Source organism: Manacus vitellinus, unplaced genomic scaffold (assembly GCF_001715985.3).
Source record: "Manacus vitellinus isolate BGI_N305 unplaced genomic scaffold, ASM171598v3 scaffold_26_pilon, whole genome shotgun sequence".
Taxonomy (NCBI): domain Eukaryota; kingdom Metazoa; phylum Chordata; class Aves; order Passeriformes; family Pipridae; genus Manacus; species Manacus vitellinus.
The window spans coordinates 694,795-718,796 of NW_021939960.1; the positions used below are offsets into that span (position 1 = coordinate 694,795).

Consider the following 24,002-nt stretch of genomic DNA (forward strand, 5'->3'; position numbering starts at 1 on the left):
GTTCGGGCTCTGATTAGCAAGAAAAAGTCCAAACGTTATTGAAAAAGATGGACAAGTTTTATTTTTTCATTGAAATGTTGTAGATCACAGAACAGAATATGCTGAGTTAAAAGGGACCCATCAGGACCATCGAGTCCAACTCCTGGCAGGGACACCCCAAGAATCACAATGTAATGACTTCTTGGATTACAGGATTTTAATATCCCCTTTTAATTATAGTGGTAGTGGCTTCAGGTCTGATTTACTTTGAACATAGACAGAATTTTCCTCTAGCATATTTGCTGTTACCTTTTTTGTTCACTGAAGGGGTTTAATCCCTACATCCCAAAGTTGTTTTAATTTCACCCTGGTCTGTAAAACAGAAGTGAGGATAGGTGTGTAGGTTGCCCTACCAGTTTACAGTTCTTTTAGAAAGCTCCTCTGCAGCATTTGTCCAGACCAAAGAGTGCAAATTCTAGTCTTCCAAGAACCCTCAGATTATTCAGAAGGTTATTTTTTAGTTACTTTACTGTGGGACTACTCTGAGAAGTTATTTTCTATCTTCTACTTAAACAGCTCAGTTATTGCCATCCATGGAATTAATATATACTTGGGAGGAATATAAAGGGAATATTCTAAAACTAATTTAAATAGTGTTAAGAATTTTATGTGGTCTTCATAAATTTTCCTTCTCTGTCCCCTTGCATTTCCAGTCATACAGAATCCTTTTGATACTTTTGCATCTTAAATCTTCCCCCTTTAAGTGACTTTGTGCTGTTCATCCTCCTGCCTGGGTCAGCTTCTGCTTCTCAGTGAGACTCTTGAAGATTTCTTAAATTTTTCTTCCTTTTTTTTTTTTGTGTGCTTTTGTCAAAGGGATGGTTAAAAAGCAGATGAATGCATATGCAACCAGTTGATAGGAAAAGCTTCAGCTTAATTTCTTAAGAAATTAACTCCTCAAATAAAATTCATTTACCTGCCTGCTGGTGATTATCTATTAAGTAGTCTGGGTATAAGTGTCACTTTTTAAACTCTCAGTTTTGAGTAGGACTGTGATGTGAATGTCTCATAAATATTTCCCAAGAGCAATTTATTTTTCTAATGAGCTTGAACAGCCTCTGCCTCGTGTAGCACTTTAAAGGGTTTTCAGAAAATCAGTTCAGTCACAGAACTGTCATTTAAAACTTTTCCTTAGTTACTGTAATTCTGGATATTCTCAGTATCTCACTAATTAGTACACTTAATCATACCTTGTATAAAATGCATGATAATATGGGTTAATGATTCCTAGAATTTCACAGAGAAAGAGGAACATGAGTGTTCACAGCCCTGAAAACAGTTTGATGTTCTCCTGTAGAATTATGTACAAGCAGTTTGTACAGACTGACACAGAGTGGCTGCACACTTAATTTTACTTGCCAGTCATGTCTTTACAGAGTAATTACTTTGGGAGTGTGGCTTTTCATATTAAGATTTAAAAGTTAGTAATAATCAAACATCAGTAACAGTTTCATTATTGCTTCCAAAGTAACAAAAAAAATATACATTTAACATAAATACTCTTAGTTCTCATGGAAAAGAAAATCTACCTTACTGGTTGGCACTTGTGATGTTGATATTTTGAGCTATTTAGGATATGGCAGAGATGACAGTTGCAGTTATATACTGTATGTTATTTTTGTTTTTCAGGATGTGACTTAAAATGACTTCTGATTCTGAAGGTCCTCTGAAAAACAGGCTGTGCTTGAATGTTTGCTAAGGATAAGTAAGTGACTCATCTCATAGTTGAAATATATATATATATATACCTGAAAAGTTATTCCCTTACTGTTTTTAAAGCTACAATTTAGTATATAAGAAGCATATTCTTAAAAAAAAAAAAAGGAGAGGGGGGAGGGAAAAAGGAATAAAAACCCAAACTTATTGCACTGCTGCCAGAAACTGAATTTTCTGTTTATTTTCTTATGGCTTCCTATCTGTGTAAGTGAAAACATCATTTGTTTCTATGATCAGTCTTATAACAAAGGAATCTTTGCATAATACCAAGAATATTTTGACTCAGAAGTTTCACTGAAAAGCTGTGATACTTTTTACATATGTTTATTTGAGGGAAATATAAGTTTGAAATAATGAATTTCCACCTAGAATACAGAGTTACAGAATGAAGTGTCCTCTAGTTTTATTTATATCAAATAAAATTTAAATATTTGGGGCTTCTCTTAGCACAAAACAGTGATTTAATTGCAATTTGCATCTTACGAAAATGTGTGACTTACAGTTTGGTTTTTAGGAGAGAGGATTATATTTAATATTTTAACATATAAAATAAAAAAAATACCAGGCCATCTTCATGTTCATTGAAGAGAACTTGTTTATTTCTTTGTAATTGGCTTATTTTGAGTAATGCTAAGAGCCAATTTATGCTTTTTTGCCAAGTGCATTTTCCAAACAAGAAATCATCTCAGACAGAAGAACTTCCAAACATGCAAGATACCATAAGTACCTATATTTAATTTAGGAAAAACTTCGTGGTTTCGTAGGGCCAGCAAAGTGTTAAAAATGCTTTCATGCAAAAAATATTGTCTTAAAAAATATTTTTATGTGTTTTAAATTAGTATTGTATAGCCATGTGTGTGTGTGTGGTCAGCTGTTTCAACTAAACAAACATAAAAACTAAATCTGAAGCATCTAATTGTGTTTTGGGGCTCCTGTTGGGACAAAACCTTCCCAGTTGCCATGTTTTTTTTGATGAATAGTAGTAGAATACTAAACTTTTTTGGTTTTAGTAGTAAAAAGGCATAAAAATTTTCCCTTTTGAAAGCTGTGTGTCAGAGCTGTCTACTGAAATAATTATTCACTTCAGGAATACTCCTCAGAACTTCCAAAATTGGTTTTCTGTTTGGAAAAACTTTTTAGCCCCTTAGAAAGTTACAGGCTCATCTTCAGTGAATAAATGGAACACCTGGTGCTTTTAAACTGGGGATTTCTTCCACTATTAACTCACTGAATAATAGCTGCTTCTTTGGCAAATATTTCCTGTAACTGGGAAATTAATTTGACTGTTAACAGTTTGTACTGTAAATCCATCTGTGCTGGGAAGCAGCTTCTGTAATTTCCTTAACTAAACAGTTACAGAGTTGTTCTGGGCATGACATGCCTGCCCAGCTTGGAATGATATTCTTAGGAAAAGGGAAATACATGTGCAGGAACTCTGCAGCTTCAGGCCTGAATAAACCACCACCAGCTACTTGGGTTTAAGAGCAGGGAAACAGCCTGTGCAGATCACCTGATTTTTCCTTCCCTGTCCAAGCTCTTATATGTAGGGACTGAACAGTTTTCTTAAATAGAAGGCTTGTGCTCTTTCATATGTATCATGTTTCTGAGTCAAAATGTAGTAATTTATGGTTTTCTATTTACTCATATTATCTCTCAGTACAAGTAAATGCTGAAACAAAAACGACATTTCCAATATAAATCATTTAATGCAACCCTGTAACCTTCAAAATTACATTATCATGAAATGTCTGTCCCAGCTCAAATTTTCAACTGTTTTCCTCCTCTCAAACAGAATTTACTCTTGGCTTCAGACACACTTGCTATGCCCACACCCTTCCTGAGCTTGCCTTAAGACTTATATTTTAAGCTCTTCCTTTCACTTTCCACGACAGCTCTTAGCTCTGCTCTCTGTCTATACTCAGATGCACTTACATACATATATATATGTGTGTGTATATATATATATATATATATATATATGTGCTAATGCAGTGCCAGGGAGGGAAGCAGCAGCCCTGGGAGGGGGTGTGTGTCACCCCCAGCGTGACTGAGGCTCCAACCTTAGCTGGGAGCTCTGTGGGCATAAAACCTTATGAGTCATCTCTTCTGCTGAGTGTCACCTTCAGATAATCAGCTGCTTTTTGCATGATGTTTCTATAATCTGGTTTTTTTTTTTACAACTGCTCACTTACTCAGATGAGTAGTTTTTCGTTCAGCTGCTTAATCGAAGGCAATGTGATCCCTGCAGTTTTCAGTGCTGTACCGTCATCTAGTGGCACAACAGTGTATTTTTCCTGGGCCCTAATACGTGTATTGGAGAGCTTTTTGCCCTGCAGGAATATCTGAATGAATAAAGGCCTTCAGACTTGCTCTTCCATCTCTCTGTATGTTGGGTTTGTCTTGTTCATCCTGGTTTTGTATCAAATATTTAGGTGTAAGACCAACTTCTTACCTCTGCAGTTTGTGCCCACAGTACAGAGTGAGGCATCTTCTGTAATTCTTTATTTCAAATGTGAGACTCTGTTTTACTGTTGGTTTTAATTTTATTGTGATATAAAAAATATATTATCCTTCCTTTCCTAATGCATATCTCTGAAACAAATTTTTAACCTTTATTTTTGCTTACATTGACACAAAGCTTTATAAACCAGTGTTTTGGCTAAATAAAAGTTAGATTTTAAAGAAATGGTAAGCAAACATTATTTTTAATAGCAAAAAGGTATATTGATTTCCAGTAAGAATGCTGACTTGTAAATCTGATAAAAATAAATGACTTAGCTGAAAGTTCTCTGTATTTTGAGCTAGTATTTCGAGAGGTTCATTCACAAATACTATTTTGTTGCTTTTAGTTGCTGATGCATGGTCAAAATGAGTGGATTAGGAGAAAACTCCTTGGATAGCTTGACCAACGAGTCGAGGAAGCGCAAACCACTGCCCTGTGATACACCAGGTGCAAGGTAGGTTTATGTGGAACTTCCTCAGTTTCAAAGGAGTTTTTAAAAAACATTTTTCAAGCTTTCGTTGCAATTTAGAGTTATTTCTATCTGAGGAATTTGTTCAGTTGAAAACTTCTTCTCCTGGGAAGGTAGGTCACTTTACTGTTGTGTGGAGGTGAACTATGCTTTATAATTAGACTCTTGTGGAAATTTTAATAGAGTGAACATGTCTTAGAATGGCTCATACATCATCTAGTTCCAGTCCCCCTGCCATGGGCAGGGACACTTTCCACTAGAAAAGGAATCACTGTTCAAAGCTGTGATTGCAAGGAATAAAAATAAAAACTTCTCGCTTCACAGGAATTTTAAAGGCATTGTCTTGTATCTGGTGATGGATTTGACAGACCTTATTTCAGGTGGTTGCATTCAGCACAGAGTTCTGCAAGAGGCTGAGCTCTTTGTTTGTACTTGTGTTTCTTTGCAAGTTCATCTCAAATTCTGGCATTCTGTGTTACCTTCCGGCCCCTCACCCTGCTCTGGCAGATATTGGTGGCTGAGGGACAGTTTTCTGTTCCCCTCGAACCTCATTGCTCTCCACCACGTTAAGTGTTCTGTGTTATCCTCTCATGTTCTTCTTCCCACAGAGTATTAACTCATATTAAATTTGTCTTCAGTTTCTCCAAGGTCTCAGGCATTGTGTGTACTCATATTTGTCCCTTATAGATACATCCCCACTGTCCCAGGCCATTTACCTTCATCATACAACAGATTGTGTATGAGATCCTTAGGTTCTTCCACCATATCCCAGTGTCTCTTTATGAGAATCCTCCATTCCAGTTTCTTTTTCCCTTTCTCCAGTGTCTGTCTGTCCCCACTCAGGAATTCTGTTTTTCAGATTGTCACCCTTCATTAGCTTTCTTTATCTTTCCATCTCCTGCTTTGTCATGTATTTGTTTTCTCCAGTATTGGTCCATGAATACTTTCCAAACTCTTTCACTTGGTTTCTTCTCAAAGAACATTCACTCTCTTTTGATTACCTTGGTGTGTCCATTCCTGCCCCTTCCCCGAGTCCTTCTTTTCCTGCTCCTGCTGTACTCTGTGTGTAATATTTCTCCCTGTTGATTTAGGCTGGAGACAGTGTCTTTGCTCAGCACATTAACCCCTGTAGGAAAAGGAATTTCAAAGAGAGACTTTATCCAGCAACATTAGGTTGTCTAGGATTCTGCTTTTCCTGGATGTTGAGATGGCATTTTTGTCCTGATGCCTAGAAATTTCTGAGGTATCACCTTCTGCAGTCATCTCTTTGCAAGCAAACTGAATAGAATATTAATCTTTAATAGAATATTAAAATTCTGTTTCATTTGTCTAAAAATTTTTAAGCAACTCTAAAGCAGCTTCTAAGATTAAAATACACTTTCTGCATGAGTGCTACAATTTTATAACAGGTAATTGCTCTTTTCATTTAATTTGACAATAGAGAAAACACAGGAGGATTTTTTTTTTTGGAGGGGGGTGAATAGCTTTCTTATATCCCCTTAAGGTAAATTTGTGCTTAAAATTCTGTAAAAAAAGGCAAACCAAATACAAAACCCAAACCAAAGAACAAACACACACAGACCTTTCACAATTCCTGTTTGCTGGAAGAATAAGAACTGCCTGGGTTTAAGGGGTGGGTGTGACATGGAGTACATTGAAGTTCACAGAGTGAGCCCAGGTTTTGTTTGGGGTGGTATGTAAACACGTGAAACAATGTTTTTGATTCCCAGTCTGACCTGCAGTGGTGAGAAGCGGCGGCGTGAGCAGGAAAGCAAATACATTGAGGAACTGGCTGAGCTGATCTCTGCTAATCTGAGCGACATCGACAACTTCAATGTCAAACCAGACAAATGTGCTATTTTAAAAGAAACTGTGAGGCAGATTCGACAGATAAAAGACCAAGGTACAGTCCTCTACTCAGTCAAAATAAACAATTCAATTTTCTTGTGATTCTTTTCTTGAAGCAGTTGTTATTTGGGAAGTTGAGCAATGGTCTTCACAATAGCACGTAACTGAGCAAGTCTTCGGACTTTGACTTGAAACAAACCTTAAATATGTCTGGAATGATTTTCAGGTTCAAAGTACTCAAGTGTTTATCATCACTTTTTCTTATGAATAAGGTTTTAAAACTTTGTATGGCCTTTCTTACCAGTTTCCTGGAAATACTAGAAAAGCTTAAGCTAGTGCATGGACAAGGTAAAAAAAAGCAGATAGTACTGTACCATCTGCTTGTACAATATCCCAAATACCCACTGATATGCAGAATACATGCTGTTGCCTTTCACTTCAAGGAAATTTATGCTTTTCTTATAGGGTAAACCTCCAACCAGAGATAGTGACTTTTATTGCCATTTTTTCCTGTTATGTTTTCTCATGCTGTTTATGACACCTTTCCTAAATGATAAGTGTTGGATGCCTCTATATGTTTAAAACACATCTAGATTGAGATCAAATAATTAATTAGTGTGGTTGACTGTGTTCAGTATGGAGTCAAGTCAACAAAGGAGGAAGTAGCAGTGCATCATACCTTGGTAATTTCTGTCAGCTGGGGTAAACCTAAGTGGTATAATATGTTTTTTTAATGAACAGGTGTACACAAAATGTGTGTTTTGAAATGTAGAGCAAGGGGTATGTGTAATTTTGTTGTTGTCTTTTTTTAAACACCACCCCACCCACGACACCACCTCCAGTGTCTGTAGCCTCCCATGTACCATTTGGGCAGTAAAGTATTAAAAAAACAAGTATCCTACAGTGTATTTTACCTTGCCACATCTTACAAAGACATGTTAGAACGATCACAAAAATTCATCTTCTGTTTTTAAGGTTTTTGTAGTGCCATCTAGTGTGTTCTAATGCTTCATTACAGAGTTGAGTACATGATAGTCTTCCCATAGGATGTTGCACTCCTCTTGTGGCCTGCTCAGCCAGCCAGCAAGTACCACAAAACAAAGCTTACTTTTTATTTTCTGTAATTCTGCTGGATTCCCATTCTACCTTCCCCTGCAGTCAATTAATTTAGGATATTTTGATTCTTAAAATATTGGTTTATTACATGCACACACATATGTATACATAACACACACATCTACTAACATGAGTCAAAGCCTTTTAGTAGAACAGTGGGGTGGCATCTCAAGACTGTGCCCACTGCTGATGAGATGATAAAATCTGACTTGTAATATTAAAATTGGAGCCTTCCTGTGAAATGTTCCTGTACTGAAATGTATCCTTTGGGTTTCAGGAAAAGCAGTTTCTAATGATGATGATGTTCAGAAAGCTGATGTATCTTCTACTGGTCAAGGAGTTATTGACAAGGATTCACTGGGGCCTCTTTTGTTACAGGCAAGTACAAATTAAGCCCTTGTAAATCCCTGTGGAACCAAATACTTAAGGCAGGTGAAAATGCTCCAATAAAACATGCAATCCTATAGTAAGAAATAGTATGCCAGAACTATACAGACTTGTATTTGAAAGGGTCAGGAATAAAATCTACAATGTTTTCTTAATTTTACTGGAATTCTCTATAGAAGGAAATAGAAGAATAGTCTTTGGCTTTTTCTTATATTCTTGTGCTTTACTTTCTCCAGCAGTCATTAGCAAATTACTACTTAAACAGGGATTGTTAATACAAAGAGTATTTTACTTTTTTTAGGGGAAAGACATTAAATGGATGGAGTTTTGGGGAGGTTTGTTATGTGTATTGGTGTTCATGTTACTAACTTATGGAGCATTTTAAATGAATGTTGCCATCAAGTAAAATAACCTAAGAATCATTGTAAACAAAGGTACAGAGGAGATACCCTTTATCTATACCTAGAAAACCAATCCCATATTTACAAATTCAATAAAAAGCACTTTTGAAACTTAATTGTTCCACACAGACATTGAGTTTTTCTTTCAGTTAAGAAAATACAGTATTTTAATATGTGGTTAGACCCTCCTCTTTTATCACTTGCTGGTGGAATTGTCTTCATATTAATGACTTACTATTTGCTTCTACTGACTTTCTGCTTGTTCCAGCTTGCTAGTTATTGAAGTAATGTTATGAATTCATGATCTGCTGTTCATACAGATCAAGAATGAAGCAAGAAGGCTGGTTATCACTGTGAAAGAGCTGAGTGGAATAACAAATGAACAGATTAATTTTTAATATTAGAATTATTCCTTACTAGACACACTTTTCCTCAGAGAATTTAAAACTTCAGCTCTAGCCTTGAAAATAAATGAATGTATTGTAACTTGACATTTCTCACCCGTGTAGTTTTTAAACTGATTTCTGTTCAGAATTAGGCAGTGTGTCTTAAATGATGTGCTGTCATGTTAATATTTAGGCATTGGATGGCTTCCTGTTTGTTGTAAATCGAGATGGGAACATAGTGTTTGTATCAGAAAATGTCACACAGTATCTGCAGTACAAGCAAGAAGATTTGGTTAATACAAGTGTCTATGGGATCTTGCATGAAGAGGACCGGAAAGACTTTCTTAAAAACTTACCTAAATCTTCAGGTAATAAAAGTTGATTTGTAGTTCATTAGTAGGCTTTTTGAAAACAATCAGAGAAGAAAAAAAGACCTTGTAATGGATAACCTTTCAAAACAGATCACTTGTGCAAAGAGTATTTGACTGCAAAAATACCTTAATCTTGATAAACATTACTGTGTTTTTACCACAGCATACCACCGCAAATAAATGTGCTGGAAATTCACACTGTACTTTAGCCTTTGCATTTTGTTTACCTGTAACTTACAAAACAGGAACACGTTTCCTTATGTCACAAGGTTAGCTGAAGGAACTGCTGGTTTTTAAAATATATAAATGACTTTTCAGCTCTCCCTCAAGTGACTGAAAGTGTCACGTGAAAGAGTATTTTTTTTACTTAGTTCTCAATACTACTGTTTTATACCTGTAATCTGGGAACAGGGTATCTAAATTAAGAAGAATCAGTTTGGGTTTTCTCTGAAAATCTCTCTAAATTCTTCCTGTGTCCTTTGAAGTCAACGGAGTGGCTTGGAGCAGTGAAACCCCCAGGCAGAAGAGTCACACATTCAACTGCCGGATGATGGTGAAAAGCTGCCATGAGCTTTTGGAAGATGTGGGCAGCCACCAGGATGGACGGCAGAGATATGAAACTATGCAGTGCTTTGCTTTGTCACAACCAAGAGCTATGATGGAAGAGGGGGAAGGTAGGAAATTTTGTGTAATTACTGTGCACAGAAGCAATTTCTGTGCAAAGCTCTTCCGTGTCTGGGACGTGTTATGAAATCTGTAGCTTTTGCAGTTCATCTTTAAGAATGCAATGACTTTAATTCTTACTGTCTGTACTACCATTTTAATAACAAACAAGCTATTTTATTAGATACTTCAGTAGAGTAAAACAGGTGAGAAATGAAAGAAGAAAGAAACCCATTCTTTTCTAAATACAGATTTGCAGTCCTGCATGATTTGTGTGGCGCGTCGTATCACAACTGCAGAGAGGGTGTTTTCAACAAATCCAGAGAGCTTTATTACAAGACATGATCTCTCAGGTAGGAAGTGTACCCAGGATGAAGGTATGAAGGGGTCTTCTTTGTCAGTGTGCTCTTGTTTTAAATAAATGGAGTATGTAGGTAAATTGTGTCTCTGTAATGACAGAATTCATTTCGAGAATTCCCAACTGGTTTTTGCAATATACCATTGTTGGCAGTGGGATGTAATAAAAACTGTGGGGTGCATTTTCTTCCCTGTGCTGTTGTTTGGTAGCTTGGTAAAAAGCATTACTTATGTTTTAACTTGGCAGCATTTCAAATGGTTGCCATTGTGCTTTCCTTTGCACGTTAGAAATATTTTAAATCATAACTGAAACGAATGGAAGTTCTTTAGAATGTCTGTATTTTTATACAGTACATGAGCTAGTGTTTAAAGTGGTTTATGTGGTTTAAATTGAAGTGGTTACATAATCAAGTTGGGGCTTTTTCAGATGCCAGTTTGTGTTTATGATGTTCATTTGTGGGTGTAGTTGGTCGGTATTTTTGAAAATTTTACTTTTTGTGCATCCCTTGGGTGCCTGTAACCAGGGACTAAGGTTACTGTTTTCTAAAGCTCTGGCATTGACCTGCGTGGATTAACTTCCTGTTATTCAGTTATATAAACCCCTTTGAATATTGATGTTTTCCAGCAAACAGCATCATATTCTCCTATGACAGATAATTCATAAATTTAAACTCCACGTGCTCAGAATTCGGTGATTTATAGGGGGATTTTGGAACCTTATGAAAGGTACCACGTTTATACAAAACTCATAAAGAGTTTAACTTGTGTATTTTCTTTCCTGTTAAGGCAAACTTGTCAACATTGATACAAACTCCTTACGATCTTCCATGAGGCCTGGCTTTGAAGACATAATTCGTCGCTGTATCCAGAGGTTTTTGTGCCACAACGACGGGCAGTCGTGGTCAAACAAGCGCCACTATCACGAAGGTAAAAATCACTGTACCATGTTTGGTTGTACTGCTTCCCCTGGGGGCTGCATCTTTTCCAGCAAAACAAAAATGCTGAATTCTGCCTGTGTTCTTTTTTTTTTCGTAGCTAGTGTTAATTGCAGTGATTCATTTCCACACTGAAGGAGGGGGCCCTTTTGAGAACTAGAAATTGTGATGCAAGTTATTTTGGGTTTTTAATGTGTTTGTTTCATGGAAAATATCAGATACATAATCTGGGGGCCTGCAGTAAGCTGTTTTTCCACAGGTTGACACAGCAGTGACAGGGACAGCTATATTTCTGTGATAATATGCCATCTTCAATTATCATTAGCTTGTTTTTTTTTTTTGCTTAATGTTAATTTGACTTTATTTTAATTCACCCTTTCTTTTGTTAAACAGTCACTCTCTAAAAACCATAACAGTTGTGTTGATGCCTTTTTCTTATTCAAGACAAAAGGGTTTAAAATATTTTCAGTGTTCCAGTGTTACATATTTTGTAATGCTAATTTGATAACCTTGATAGGTAAGTGAAGTACAGCCACGGTCTTCAGTAAGAAAGATGGTGTTTTCTAAGTATTCTGAACTCTAGTCTTTTTGAAGGATTTACAAAGGCATTCAAGTAGAGGGGATATTAAATAAAGAGAAACTCACACTGGCAAAAACTGGAGTTGCCATTCCCATTGGAAGTACTTCAACATAACTGATTAAATAAATCCTAAATTAAAAAGAAATCTGGAGCCCAGTTAAAAGCAGTGCTTTCCACAATTTTTTGACAGAAGCAAAACTTTTAAACTTAGAAATACTTCCCCAAGCAGGAGCCATGGAAACCTACAACCTGGCCTTGAAAGTCTGTTAACAAATGGAGAACTTTGCCAGTTGTGTCTGGTGAGCACAAAATGCTTCAGCACCAAGATAATCTTGTTTGTTTTTATCTTACCTCTACTAATTTAGGAGAAATTGTGGAATACTTCCTTTTTCTTAATACGTGTTTTTAGTCTGTTTATTTATTTATTTGTTTTTAAAGTTTCATGTTATGGGGGTTTCTTTAATCTTCCGCAAGTGAAGGATATTATGTTAAAAATATGTTAGAAGGCATATTAATAATTCTTGGGGATTTAAATACGAGCTAAATTTGTATATTCCCTTTACAGCTTATACACAGGGTCATGCTGAAACCCCGTTGTATCGGTTTTCTTTAGCTGATGGGACCATAGTGACAGCACAAACCAAGAGTAAACTGTTCCGAAATCCTGTCACCAACGACCGCCATGGCTTTGTCTCTACCCACTTCCTCCAAAGGTGAAATCAGTGCTAGCTGTTCATCATTTAAGTGTCATAGTTCTTAAAAATATGTCTGACCTTGAAGATACTTGAGAAAAAATATTGTGTCTGATTAAAACTCAAACGGAGGGGGAATGACTTGGAAAACAGAGTTGCACAGCATACAAATAAATGTGTGAACCTGACACAGTCCCTATGTGCCAGAAAGGCAGTCAGTCAGAAGAGAAGGGTTTTTTTCTCAGTACCCACATGTAGCCTGTATCATGTATCCATTATTCTTTTGGGATAACATATTGATGGAACACTGAAAGCAGAAATCCTCAGTCACATGCTTTGTTTTACTCTTTTTAATTGCAGGGCAATTAAAAAGACAACAAAACACCTTCAGGTGCATCATTCATGACTCAAAGTGAACTGTACCTTAAATAGCACTTCCTGTGACCTGTTCTTGCTGATTACAGGAATGATTGAAGTGTCACTCTGGAGGGAATCTGTCTGCCTCTGACATTAGAGTGCCTCCAGATGCTGAAAAATTAGTACCTGAGGTGGTTCAGGACATCATTAGTGTGCACAGTAGAATGGTGTCAGGCACTGACTCAGGAAGGGAGTAAAAGAAAGATGATCTTTAAATTGATAAATCTGACTAATGACTGTTGATTAAAGCCTTTTGAAGCAGTGATACTGTATGTACTTATAACTCAAATCACCTAAAGGACCAAGCATTTCTGTAATGAATAAGTGAGTGGCACAGCTTAGTTCTGCTTTTGTGGAAGCTCAAATTCTCACTGCTCTTTTTGAAAAAAATATTTGGAAGATTATTTAATAATGTCTTTGTAACACTTGATTCCAAATAAGGTTTTAATTTGTTTTCTTGGGATTTCTGGGGATGTTGTTGAATTTACAGAGAACAAAATGGATATCGGCCAAATCCTAATTCCGTTGGGCAAAACATCAGAACACCTGTGGCTGGAAACACAAATTCTGTTGGTGGTCTTATGAACATGTCACCTGGTCAAGGCATGCCAGTGCAGAACAGGAACTATGGTATGGGAGATCCCAATGCAGTGGGTCAACTCAGCAGCACTCGATATGGAGGCCCTGGGAATATGGGGCCAGCGAGCTCTGGCCCTGGAATGCAATCCTCTGCTTATCAGAACAACAGCTACGGGTTAAATATAAACAGCCCACCACATGGTAGTCCTGGGTTAACTTCCAACCAACAGAATCTGATGATATCTCCTAGAAATCGAGGGAGTCCAAAAATGAGTTCACACCAGTATTCACCAGTTACAGGTATTTTATTTTTGCTGTAAGCTCTTCTTTTTTAAGCTGTCTTTTATCGCTGAGTCTCGTCGTTCATCCTTTTTAACAGTTCTTTGTGACTCTGTATGTGTTACTGAAATGTGGTTTACCTGATTTCATGGTAAAAACGTATTTTAAAATTATTAACTCAGTGTGACAGTCATACATAATCCAAAGGAAAAGTAGATCTGGGCAGTACTGTAACATAATGAGTGTGATCTCTGTCCTGTGATACAGGTATGCACTCACCAATGGGATCTGCCAGCAACACAAGCAACAGCACTTTCTCTAGCAGCTCTCTCAGTGCTCTGCAAGCCATTAGTGAGGGTGTTGGAAATTCCCTTTTATCAACACTTTCTTCACCGGGTCCAAAACTGGATAATTCCCCAAACATGAGCGTAACTCCGCAAAGTAAAACAAGTACCCAGGACTCCAAAAGCCCTTCTACTTTGTATTGTGAACAAAACCAAGTGGAAAGTTCCGTCTGCCAGTCAAACAGCAGGGATCTCCTTAGTGAAAAAGAGAGTAAAGAGGGAAATCTGGAGGCATCTGAAAGTCAGAGAGGACCGTCTGAGAGCAAGGGGCATAAAAAACTCCTTCAGCTGCTCACGTGCTCCTCAGACGAAAGAGGACATTCTACAGCATCGAACTCACCTTTAGACTCAAATTGTAAAGAGCCTTCTACCAGTGTTACCAGTCCTTCAGGAGTTTCCTCATCAACATCTGGAGGGGTGTCTTCCTCCTCCAACGTGCACGGGTCACTCCTGCAAGAGAAGCACAGGATTTTACATAAATTGCTGCAGAATGGCAATTCTCCAGCAGAGGTGGCCAAGATCACAGCTGAAGCTACTGGCAAAGACACGTATCATGAGGCTGGTAACACAACCTCCTGTGGAGAAGGCACTGTCAAACAGGAACAATTGAGCCCAAAGAAGAAGGAAAACAATGCTTTACTAAGATACCTGTTAGATAAAGATGATGTTAAGGACCCGCTTTCCAAAGAGTTGAAGCCTAAAGTAGAAAGTGTGGATAATAAGATGGGACAGTGCACTAGTTCTACAATTCCTACTTCTAGTCAAGAGAAAGAGATGAAAATAAAAATGGAGCCAGCAGAGGAGGTACAGTATAATGTAAAATGATGGCAGTGAGCTAACTGATATTTAATTATTACAGTGAATGGCTAAATATAGGACACTTCTTGTGTAAGCATTTCTAATAAAGTTGTGTGCAAATGAAACAGTGCACTCAGGTTTCATTGTAAATAAAAAAGCACAAAGAGAAGTACAGGATATGTATATATAAACAAATCTGGTCTACTGAAGTCGTGGATTAATGTTATCTTTGAGGTATGGTATGATTAAGGTAATATTAACAAATTACTCCTTGAAATCAGATCTTTAACATTGCTATTTCACATTGCTATTTCACATAGCACATGTTTGGTTTTATGGCTTATTTTATTAAATGGAGCTGTAACTGCCTGTGTAATTAGTTGGCAATACAACAGCAAAAGATAAAATGTGATTTCATTTTGAAAATATAAACAGTACACAAAAATATGTAATACTTAAAATAGCTATGATTTGGTTTAGTTTATTCATTGGTTTTAGCACTCTTTTTTTCTCCTTAAGTGAGGTAATATGTTATCCCAAATACTTACATATATTCAGCATTCAAATAAATATATACCTGTTAATTTGTTTCAGTGTTTCTAGAGTCAGAATTCCAAGAAATGTCATGATACAGAAAACTGTAGCACCATCCAACAACTATTCTGAAACTACAAGTGTGACTAAGAAGTCAGTTAGGGACAGCTGTTCTTAAAATTATAGTCTGTGTATAATATTTTTGTATTTAAGTCCTAAGTCAGATTTGGAACCTCTTCAAAGTGAGCAGTACTGGTCAGTATGGCATTTACTGAAAACATATTGATATCTTAGAACTTTGGATTTCCCAAGTAATAAGAAATATGTATATAAATTATGCACAGTTTTTATATTAGCTAATGGCTGACTATAAATTGAACACCTTATAACATTTTTTTGAATACCACTTCTGGAAAAGTCACAACTGTGCAATAGTACCCAACGTGTAGTGTCAGTCCTTGCTCCTGAGATCTAATTAAGGTATTCAGAGAAGCTGTTTTTGTAAAGATGTGAATCCACTATATGTGAATTCTTTTTCTATGACCAGAAAAACCTGTAGGTAATTTCCATGTGTTGTCATGTTTGCCAGTAATGAAATTAGGCTTTTTGTGTGTGACAGATACGTTATTTATCACTGATAATACACATTCTGGATGCTGTTGGCTGTCATTAGTGTTTTTATCTTTGTAGTTTCTCATGACTGAAATGTTTATATTCAGAGGGGCTTTTCATTTTAGTTATGTGGTCCTCCAGTTTCTCCTAATTCTCAAAATTAGCTGAGCAAAATACTCTAAAAACCAAATGTAGCTAAATGGTATCTGAAGCTCTCTGGAAATTGAGATCCAGCTCAAGGTGTAATGTCAGTGAATTAAAACATTTGTCTCCCAGTTACATCTTTTAGGATTAGCAAGGAGCTGAATAAAACCTGAAGGATGGCCATATAAGAATAAATAACCTTGGTGTTTTACTGCATCATTTTCAGATGAATGGAGACTTGGATAATTTGGATGCAATTCTAGGTGATCTGACTAGTTCAGAGTTTTACAATAATGCTATGTCAGCCAATGGAAATAACCTTGGAACAAAGCAAGCATTATTTCAAGGAAATGCCTTATTGGGTAAGGAATTGAATATCACTTTGGTTTTAAAGTTAGAGTTTTCTTCTTACCTGATGTAAACATCCTCGAGTCCTTAGAGAACACTTTCTTCATCTCCTATATCTTCAAGGAGAAACATAATGCAAAATGTCTAATTATGCTTTCCCAGGCTATTTTGTGCACTATTAGCTGACTTGGCAGCACTCACCTGCTATATACACAAGGAATAACATTCAGTTCCTTGTTTTATGGTTTATTCTGGGTTTGTCTAATGTAGATTTCTCAGAGACAAGTCATCAGGAAAAATGTTTTGCGAGTTGTAAATTAAAATTGAGAATTTTTATCCCTTGTAGATGTCTAGAGATATAATATGGAATTGATGGCAAGCTTCTAATTTCCCTCTTATTCTTTGTGAAAATTCTAATTGTGGGTTAATTGTCCATGTAGCACACTGTGCTCTGAACACACCACCTCTGGATTCAAGCTGTTCCAAACAGAACCATTGGTTTCTGTCTTCATGTCAGAGTTACCCAAAGCCTGTGTGTATATATATATATATATGAAGGAGTCTGTAATACTAGTGTGTTTCAAAGTGTTAAAAACATGGTTCATTACAGAACTTAAATTAAAATGATCTCTTTTTTTTTGTCTAGGGCCAAAGGGAACTACTGTAAATTATCCTAACTATTTTTCAAAATGTGATTTTTGTGGTGAGAACATAAGCAAAATAACTATTCCTGGCTTGCTTAAGATCAAATATATGTGCCCATAAATAGATCAGACTAATTTATTGAAGTCATTAATGGCACTTTCTATTTAAAATTACAGTTCCATGCATCTTTTAATTCTTTCACAGGTGTGAAGAGTTCCCAGTCTGTGCAGACTGCTCGCCCTCCTTTTAACAGAGCCATGTCTTTAGACAGCCCTGTGGGCTCAAGCTCTTCCGTGAGGAATGTCAATGCATTCTCCATGTTACAAAAGCAAAACTTGATGGGTGGAAGTCCAAGAATGATTGAAAACCAAGAAAATTTTGGAGCAAATCTGGGTTTGTTGATTGTCTACTAGTAGATCTCATTATAAAGGAAAAAGCTTTTATGTCTCAAAAGGTTTCAAGATTATGAGTTTTCGTTAGAAGAAATCTTAATGTTAAAGAATGTTAATTTTACCATCAAAATATTAATAATTCTTAATTATTATCCTAGCTTAAATCATAAGAAAATAACTGTTTACTACCTGGGTATCATTAACTTTACTTTTATTAAGTAGTTAAACTGTTTTTTACTATTTTGAGTCTTCAATGTATGTTTTTGATGTATAGAAGCAGGTACAAGTCACAATGGTAAGTTAAGTCATTATGACCTTTAAATATAGCTCATAGGTCATTTAAATAGACTCATATAGGTTTTTGGTGATTTAAAACTTGGCATGGCTAGCTTTAGATGCTTTTTTAGGAGTTCAGTGAATTGCTCTGTCATTGGCAGGTGCACTTGTTGCTGAAATAACAATTCCTAACCCAAAATATGCCTAGATGACAAATCCCTGCATTTCTCACTCTCCATTACAGCAGCTGCTCCCAACAGGAACGTGGCCATGAATCAGCATCAGCCCGACTGGGGTTTGCCCAACTCCAAGGGGAGCAGGTTGGACCCCGCAGGCTCTGCCGGGCTGTTGAGGGCAGGCCCCGAGTTCAGCCCCGCGGCGCTGCCCCGGCCCGCGGCCGGCTCTGGGGCTCTGCCCCTGCGCTCCCACAGCCTGCCCGCCTCCAGGCCAGGCCTGCAGCAGCCCATGATCCACATGAGTAAGTTCTGCACTTCTTATTGTCCTGCTCACTGCTTTCTTAGTTAGCATTCATCATAAGAATCTTCTCGATTTTGGTAGAGCGCTGTATTTTCATCAAAAGGCTTTTGAAGGTAAAGGCTGTTGTTGTTCCCTGACTGTGACATTCAGTGACTTTTTGGCAGGTTTGTTATCTTCTGGTGTTGTCTGTGTGAGTCTCCAGATTTTGGGGAGATAATTTCTGTGTATTTTTTTCAGTGCAGTGCTTCTCTGCTAAATTCCAGGAACTAAATGGCATCTGCGATTCTATACGTGAAGATATTAATTGAATTCATCATACTCAACATAGATGCCTTTTTTTTGCTGTTAACTTCTTGGTAGTCAGTGGTTTTTAAAGTTTTTTTCTCAAGTATTTCAAAATTCTTCTCACATGGAGTAGCCAAATTTCATAGGAAACCGCATCACAAATACAGTTTCTCTTCAAAGTATTCAAGTTTGCATGAGAGAAAATAAGCTGCGTGTCTAAAATGTGAACAGAGCCTTGAAACCTGTGTGGTTTTTTTGTTCTGTGTCTCTAACAAAGGTTTACCCTAGAGCTGAAATTTTCCAGTCTACTGTGCCAATACTGGTATGCCCCAAAATGGCCAAAATAGCATTTCTTCCTTTCCATTTTTATCATGGAAGGCTCTTACCAGTTCTCTTACTGTTTCAATGCAACATGTGGTTATAAGGTTAAATTGGGAAGAAATTTGTGCAGTGCTGACTGAGTCAGAATTCTTAGCTCAGCTTCCTAGAAATGGTTATTGCCAGGTGATTCCTACAGGTACTGGGAAATAATGAGTTGACATAAACTCTCCTATGTAATGCTGTGTGTCTAGGTAGAGGGAAAGTAAAGAGCAAAATGTTATGTACTTACTGTTTCTTTTGATTTTCACTTTGTATTGGAATTTAAAATGCCAGATATTGATGTCAATATGACAATGTATATTTGCTGGTACCCAGATGTCATTGGCCAGAAGTTTCTAATTTTTTTTTCATGCTATGTGCTGTATCTATAAGATTCTGATTTGAGGGGCTAAAGGACTAGAAACAGGAGTTATGCTCTGACAGGGCAGCAGCTTTAGATCACTGTCTGTCATATTTAAATCTGTGGTCTATTATATTTCTGAAATGATGTTGAGTGTGAGTTTATGTGTGTATACACTGTAAAACATGCTCATGGAAAGCTCGTGAAGCTGCTTGACAATCTGCACGATCATCCTCAATGCTTTCTCTGAACACCAGCAGAGCAAGATGACACCTTCAGTTTTTAAAAAACCCACAAATGTTTTACCTCACAGGGCCAAATGAGATAAACATTGGAATGGCAGGGAATCCCTATGGACAGCCTGGACCTTCTAACCAGCCTGGATTGTGGCCTGACAACGTGCTGTCCGTGGAGCAGGCACGGGGTTCACAGAACAGGTAGATCTGGGGAAGGTTTTAAGATAAATTTTAAATAGAGCTGTTCACTGTTTGTCAGAAGAATTTAAGACCTGGAAAAAAATTTGTGTAGCTTACACAGTGGGAATAACAGATTGGAGTGAGAATCTGTTTCCATTTCTGCTGCTGATACGAAACTGGGTATCTTTTACTCTAGCTCCACAAAAGGCATTGTTAATAAAATCAATCAATCCCTGAGTTGGGAGGCATGGAGAAAAGAGATGGGAAAATCTGAAATTATATCTCTGTGGCACATGGCAGAAGCCAGGTAAAAACAGAAGGATACCTGTTCAAGGATACCTGGAAGGTGACTGGACATTTTAGAACCTAAATTTCGGACTGAAGTTGATAAGTCTTACTTCAGTCTTCTGGTGGTTATAGTACTTAAATCATCTCCAGGTCAATATGTTATATAAAAACTGTGGGTTTGGTTGTAGTGGTTGTAATGAATTTCTTCACTGGTGGTCAGGCATTGGAAGGGGCTGCCCTGGGAAGTGGTGGGGTCTCATCCCTGGAGGTGTCCAAGGAAAGACTGGACGTGGCACTCAGTGCTCTGGGCTGGGGGACAAGGTGGGGATTGGGCACAGCTTGGACTGGGTGATCTTGAAGGTCTTTTCCAGTCTTAATGATTCTATGATTTTAATGTTTTTATATTTATAGACAGCTAGTTAGAAACTCTTTGGATGACCTCTTATGTTCAGCTCCAAATATGGAAGGCCAGAATGATGAAAGGGCACTTTTGGATCAGCTGCACACATTGCTGAGTAACACAGATGTCACAGGGCTGGAAGAAATCGACAGAGCATTAGGAATTCCTGATCTTGTAAGCCAAGTAAGTCAAGAGAGATTTGGGCCATTTATTTTCCAAAATCCTATATTCTTTTGTTCCTTGAAAAGGAAGTGAAGAGGGCCTTCTCACTCCCTCTCCTCGCTTCCTCATCCTCATTTTCCTACATCTGCTGTTGGAAACCTCTACACTGAGTAATGATTTTCATTGGAGAAGCTCAGTATGGATTAAACTTCTTGTGCATTACAAGGAAGATAAATGGCATACTCGTGTAGAAGTTTATTGTATCATGCCTTGGTGTATAGAGGTGTTTTTTGGGTGTAATTCATTATAATTCTATAAGCTGGGAATTGTGTTGGGGTTTTTTAGTAAACTGTTGTCAGCTGAGCTTATGTTTTGAAATCTTTGACTGGCAGTGACAGTGTGCTTCCATCTCCTTCAGTTCCAGCTTGAATTTGCATGGCTAGCAAATAGGAAAAAAATGATGAATAATTTGGAACTTGCTAATACACAGAAAATCATTTGTACAAATAGCATTTGAAAGTGTGGAAGGGCTTGAACAATGACACTGATCTGCCTGTGTACACACTGTGCAGCAGAGCTGGTTTAAAAGAAAAGTTATAAATTATCACTTTTGCTGTTTCATTAGTTTGGAGAGAAAACAGTCCCTGTCCATGCTGTGTTCTACCCAAGAAACTACTGGTTGTTGTAATATGCTGTGTTAGTTTTATTGCTTCTTTTGGAATTCCTACTTAAAGAATATACTTCTATTGAAAGCACTTTTGTATCTGTTGAAGGGACAAGCTTTGGAACCTAAACAAGATTCATTTCAAGGTCAGGAATCTTCCGTCATGATTGAGCAGAAGCCTTCGTTATATGGTCAGCCCTATCAAGGGCAAGGGGCAGCAATGCCAGGAGGTTTTAGTAACATCCAGGGACAACAGCCATCTTTTAATTCAGTGATGAATCAGATGGGCCAACCAAGCAACTTCCCACTGCAGAGTGTGCATCCCAGGGCCAACGTGATGAGGCCTCGCACCAACACGCCCAAGCAGCTCCGCATGCAGCTCCAGCAGAGGCTTCAGGGCCAGCAGGTAATTCTTTGCTCCTTCAGTCACAATTCCTTCATGTTCCAGAGAGGAATCAGTTGCACATGGAATTGTGTTGCTTCACAAGTGTGATAATGGACATGACAACAGATGATTGAGAGGACAGATCTTTCATTTTGCCAGTGCTTCTCACCAAGTGCCTGATGGCTGTAGGAGTGAAAGAACCTTTATTAGGACAAGTGTTTCTCCATCAGCCTCCCCAGTTACACATTGGATTGGTTCCTGCAGCACACAAGAGTGTTGTGACTTTAAACAGTGCTCTTGAACAATGTAGCTCTGGATGATCTCTTTGTCCATGTTCATTTAGGTATTTTCTTTTGGATGAAAGGTGAGAGAATAGATACAGCCACATAGATGGTAACAGTAGTTTGAAAGCACTGCTTACAAAATTGGTGCATGATTTCAGGAGTGAATTCCCCATGTGGAAATGCAGGCCTGGCATCAAATACAATGTACAAAGAAAACTTGGAAAACTGAGCTATTGCTGTGTGATGTGAAATGGTGGTGTTTGATCCGTGTTCTCTCTGCTTTTCTGTGACACTAGTTCAGTCTGTGTGGCTTTGGCCTTTTGTCAGGGAGAGGGAAGGAGACAGAATTTTATTATTTTAAGCAAAGCTAGTGGTTATATCCTTTTGCCCAGTACATGATTTGGAACAAATAAATAGTCTGCTCTTTATTCTTAAGGAGTGCTAATTTCAAGGGAAGTAAAAAACCAAACCCCAGTAGTAGTGCCCTGTTTGGAGGGTTTTTCTTTTTTGTGTGTGTTTGAGCTGTTCTGTGGGTACATGAGACAAGGCAAAAATTAACCACTGCACTTCATGGATTCAAGAAGTCTGTAAGTAAACTTTTTTTGCAGGAGTTGCCATTACTTTGTTGAGATACTGTTATTTTCAGGCTAATTCTGCTAAAATGTCTTTTTCCAAGTTTATCAATCAGACCCGTCAGACGCTTGAAATGAAAATGGAAAGTCCAGTCAGTGGAAATACCTCAGCAATGAGACCAGTTATGCAGCCACAGGTGGGATCACAGGTAAGTAATTATTACACTGTTTGGAATTTTGACATTCTTTCATGATTCCACAGCATTCCTCTTTGGTTTTGTCCCCCTGCACAATTAAAAAAAAGGTGGGTTTTTTACCTCCCTTATTCCCAAGATTGCAGAGGGATTTGTTCATTAGGTCATGTTATCAATTCAGTTTGCCAATAGTTTTCCTATGTAGAATATACCTAATCGACTTTATAATTTGTTTAGCACTAATGACAATTTAATGAAAACCTTCGATTAATATTTTGATGACTTTTTTTTGTACTGGCTGTGGGTTTTTCTTAACTTCCTGTTCTGATAATGGCTATGCTGGGTCTTAGAAGGAGTGTAGGTGGTTTGATTGACTCTGTCGTGATTTCATTTGTAAAAACATTTTCTAATATGATTTTTCTTCTCTTTGGGGGAGAGCAGCAAGGTTTTCTTAATGCTCAAATGGTGGCTCAGCGTAACAGGGAACTAATAAGTCACCATTTTAGACAACAGAGGATGGCAATGATGATGCAGCAGCAACAGCAACCTCAGGCCTTCAGTCCACCACCAAATGTGACTGCCACAGGAAGCATGGATAGTGCTTTGACAGGCCCTCCAATGGCTCAAGTTCCTCCACAGCAATTCCCCTATCCACCTAATTATGGTACTAGTACTAACATGTTTTGGTTTTTTTTCATCTGTCTGGTTTTCTTTTCCCTGTCTTTTATTAACCCCAAACTACCTAAATACCAATCATTCTGAAAAATGGAATATACTGCTACAAAAAAAGGATGACATTTCCCTTTCCAATCGCTGCAAGAAGATAAACTAAAAGTACAAGGTGATGACAACTGAAGTGTATTGTATCTCCTTTGTTTTAAGGTTTAAGCCAACAACCTGATCCTGCATTTAGCAGAGTATCAAGCCCTCCCAACCCAATGATATCATCAAGAATTGGACCCTCCCAGAATCCTGTGATGCAGCATCCTCAGCCAGCAGCAATGTACCAGTCCTCAGAGATGAAGGGCTGGCCATCAGGAAGCATGGCCAGGAACAGGTGAACTTCCCAGTTACAACCTGCTTCTCAAAAAGTGTCTTTCCTTTTGTTTAAAGCAGAAACTACGTTAAATAGCTTGTAGTAGGAAAAGGATTTAGAAGAGGAAAAAATCGCTGTCTTTCTGGTGTCTGTATTGTCCTTGACCTGCTCTGCTTAAAGAAATAGAGTGGTTAAGTGTATTTTATGCTTAGCTGCATTGATTCATATTGGACCTCTTGCAGTCTTAGTAACCAGGAGCAACACTCAGTCTTTAAATATTGAAAAAA

General features: G+C 37.7%; 1 protein-coding gene across 2 annotated transcripts in view; it reads left to right on the plus strand.

Moving 5' to 3' along the window:
- NCOA3 (nuclear receptor coactivator 3) overlaps positions 1–24,002 on the plus strand; it is a 70,970-nt gene that overhangs the window by 42,421 nt on the left and 4,547 nt on the right. The window contains exons 3-22 of one of the 2 annotated variants that reach the window (XM_018073901.3): positions 1,669–1,744; positions 4,605–4,712; positions 6,458–6,630; positions 7,969–8,069; positions 9,059–9,233; positions 9,722–9,910; positions 10,151–10,252; positions 11,043–11,183; positions 12,337–12,484; positions 13,371–13,759; positions 14,006–14,886; positions 16,397–16,532; positions 17,368–17,556; positions 18,079–18,309; positions 19,628–19,751; positions 20,430–20,601; positions 21,354–21,650; positions 22,590–22,694; positions 23,121–23,343; positions 23,562–23,736. In XM_018073901.3, coding sequence (XP_017929390.2) covers positions 4,615–4,712; positions 6,458–6,630; positions 7,969–8,069; positions 9,059–9,233; positions 9,722–9,910; positions 10,151–10,252; positions 11,043–11,183; positions 12,337–12,484; positions 13,371–13,759; positions 14,006–14,886; positions 16,397–16,532; positions 17,368–17,556; positions 18,079–18,309; positions 19,628–19,751; positions 20,430–20,601; positions 21,354–21,650; positions 22,590–22,694; positions 23,121–23,343; positions 23,562–23,736 — 4,049 coding nt within the window. In that variant the 5' untranslated portion in view covers positions 1,669–1,744; positions 4,605–4,614. Of the gene's footprint in view, positions 1–1,668; positions 1,745–4,604; positions 4,713–6,457; positions 6,631–7,968; positions 8,070–9,058; positions 9,234–9,721; positions 9,911–10,150; positions 10,253–11,042; positions 11,184–12,336; positions 12,485–13,370; positions 13,760–14,005; positions 14,887–16,396; positions 16,533–17,367; positions 17,557–18,078; positions 18,310–19,627; positions 19,752–20,429; positions 20,602–21,350; positions 21,651–22,589; positions 22,695–23,120; positions 23,344–23,561; positions 23,737–24,002 lie in introns of those variants that run through there. The other variant, XM_018073899.3, reaches the window with a different exon arrangement.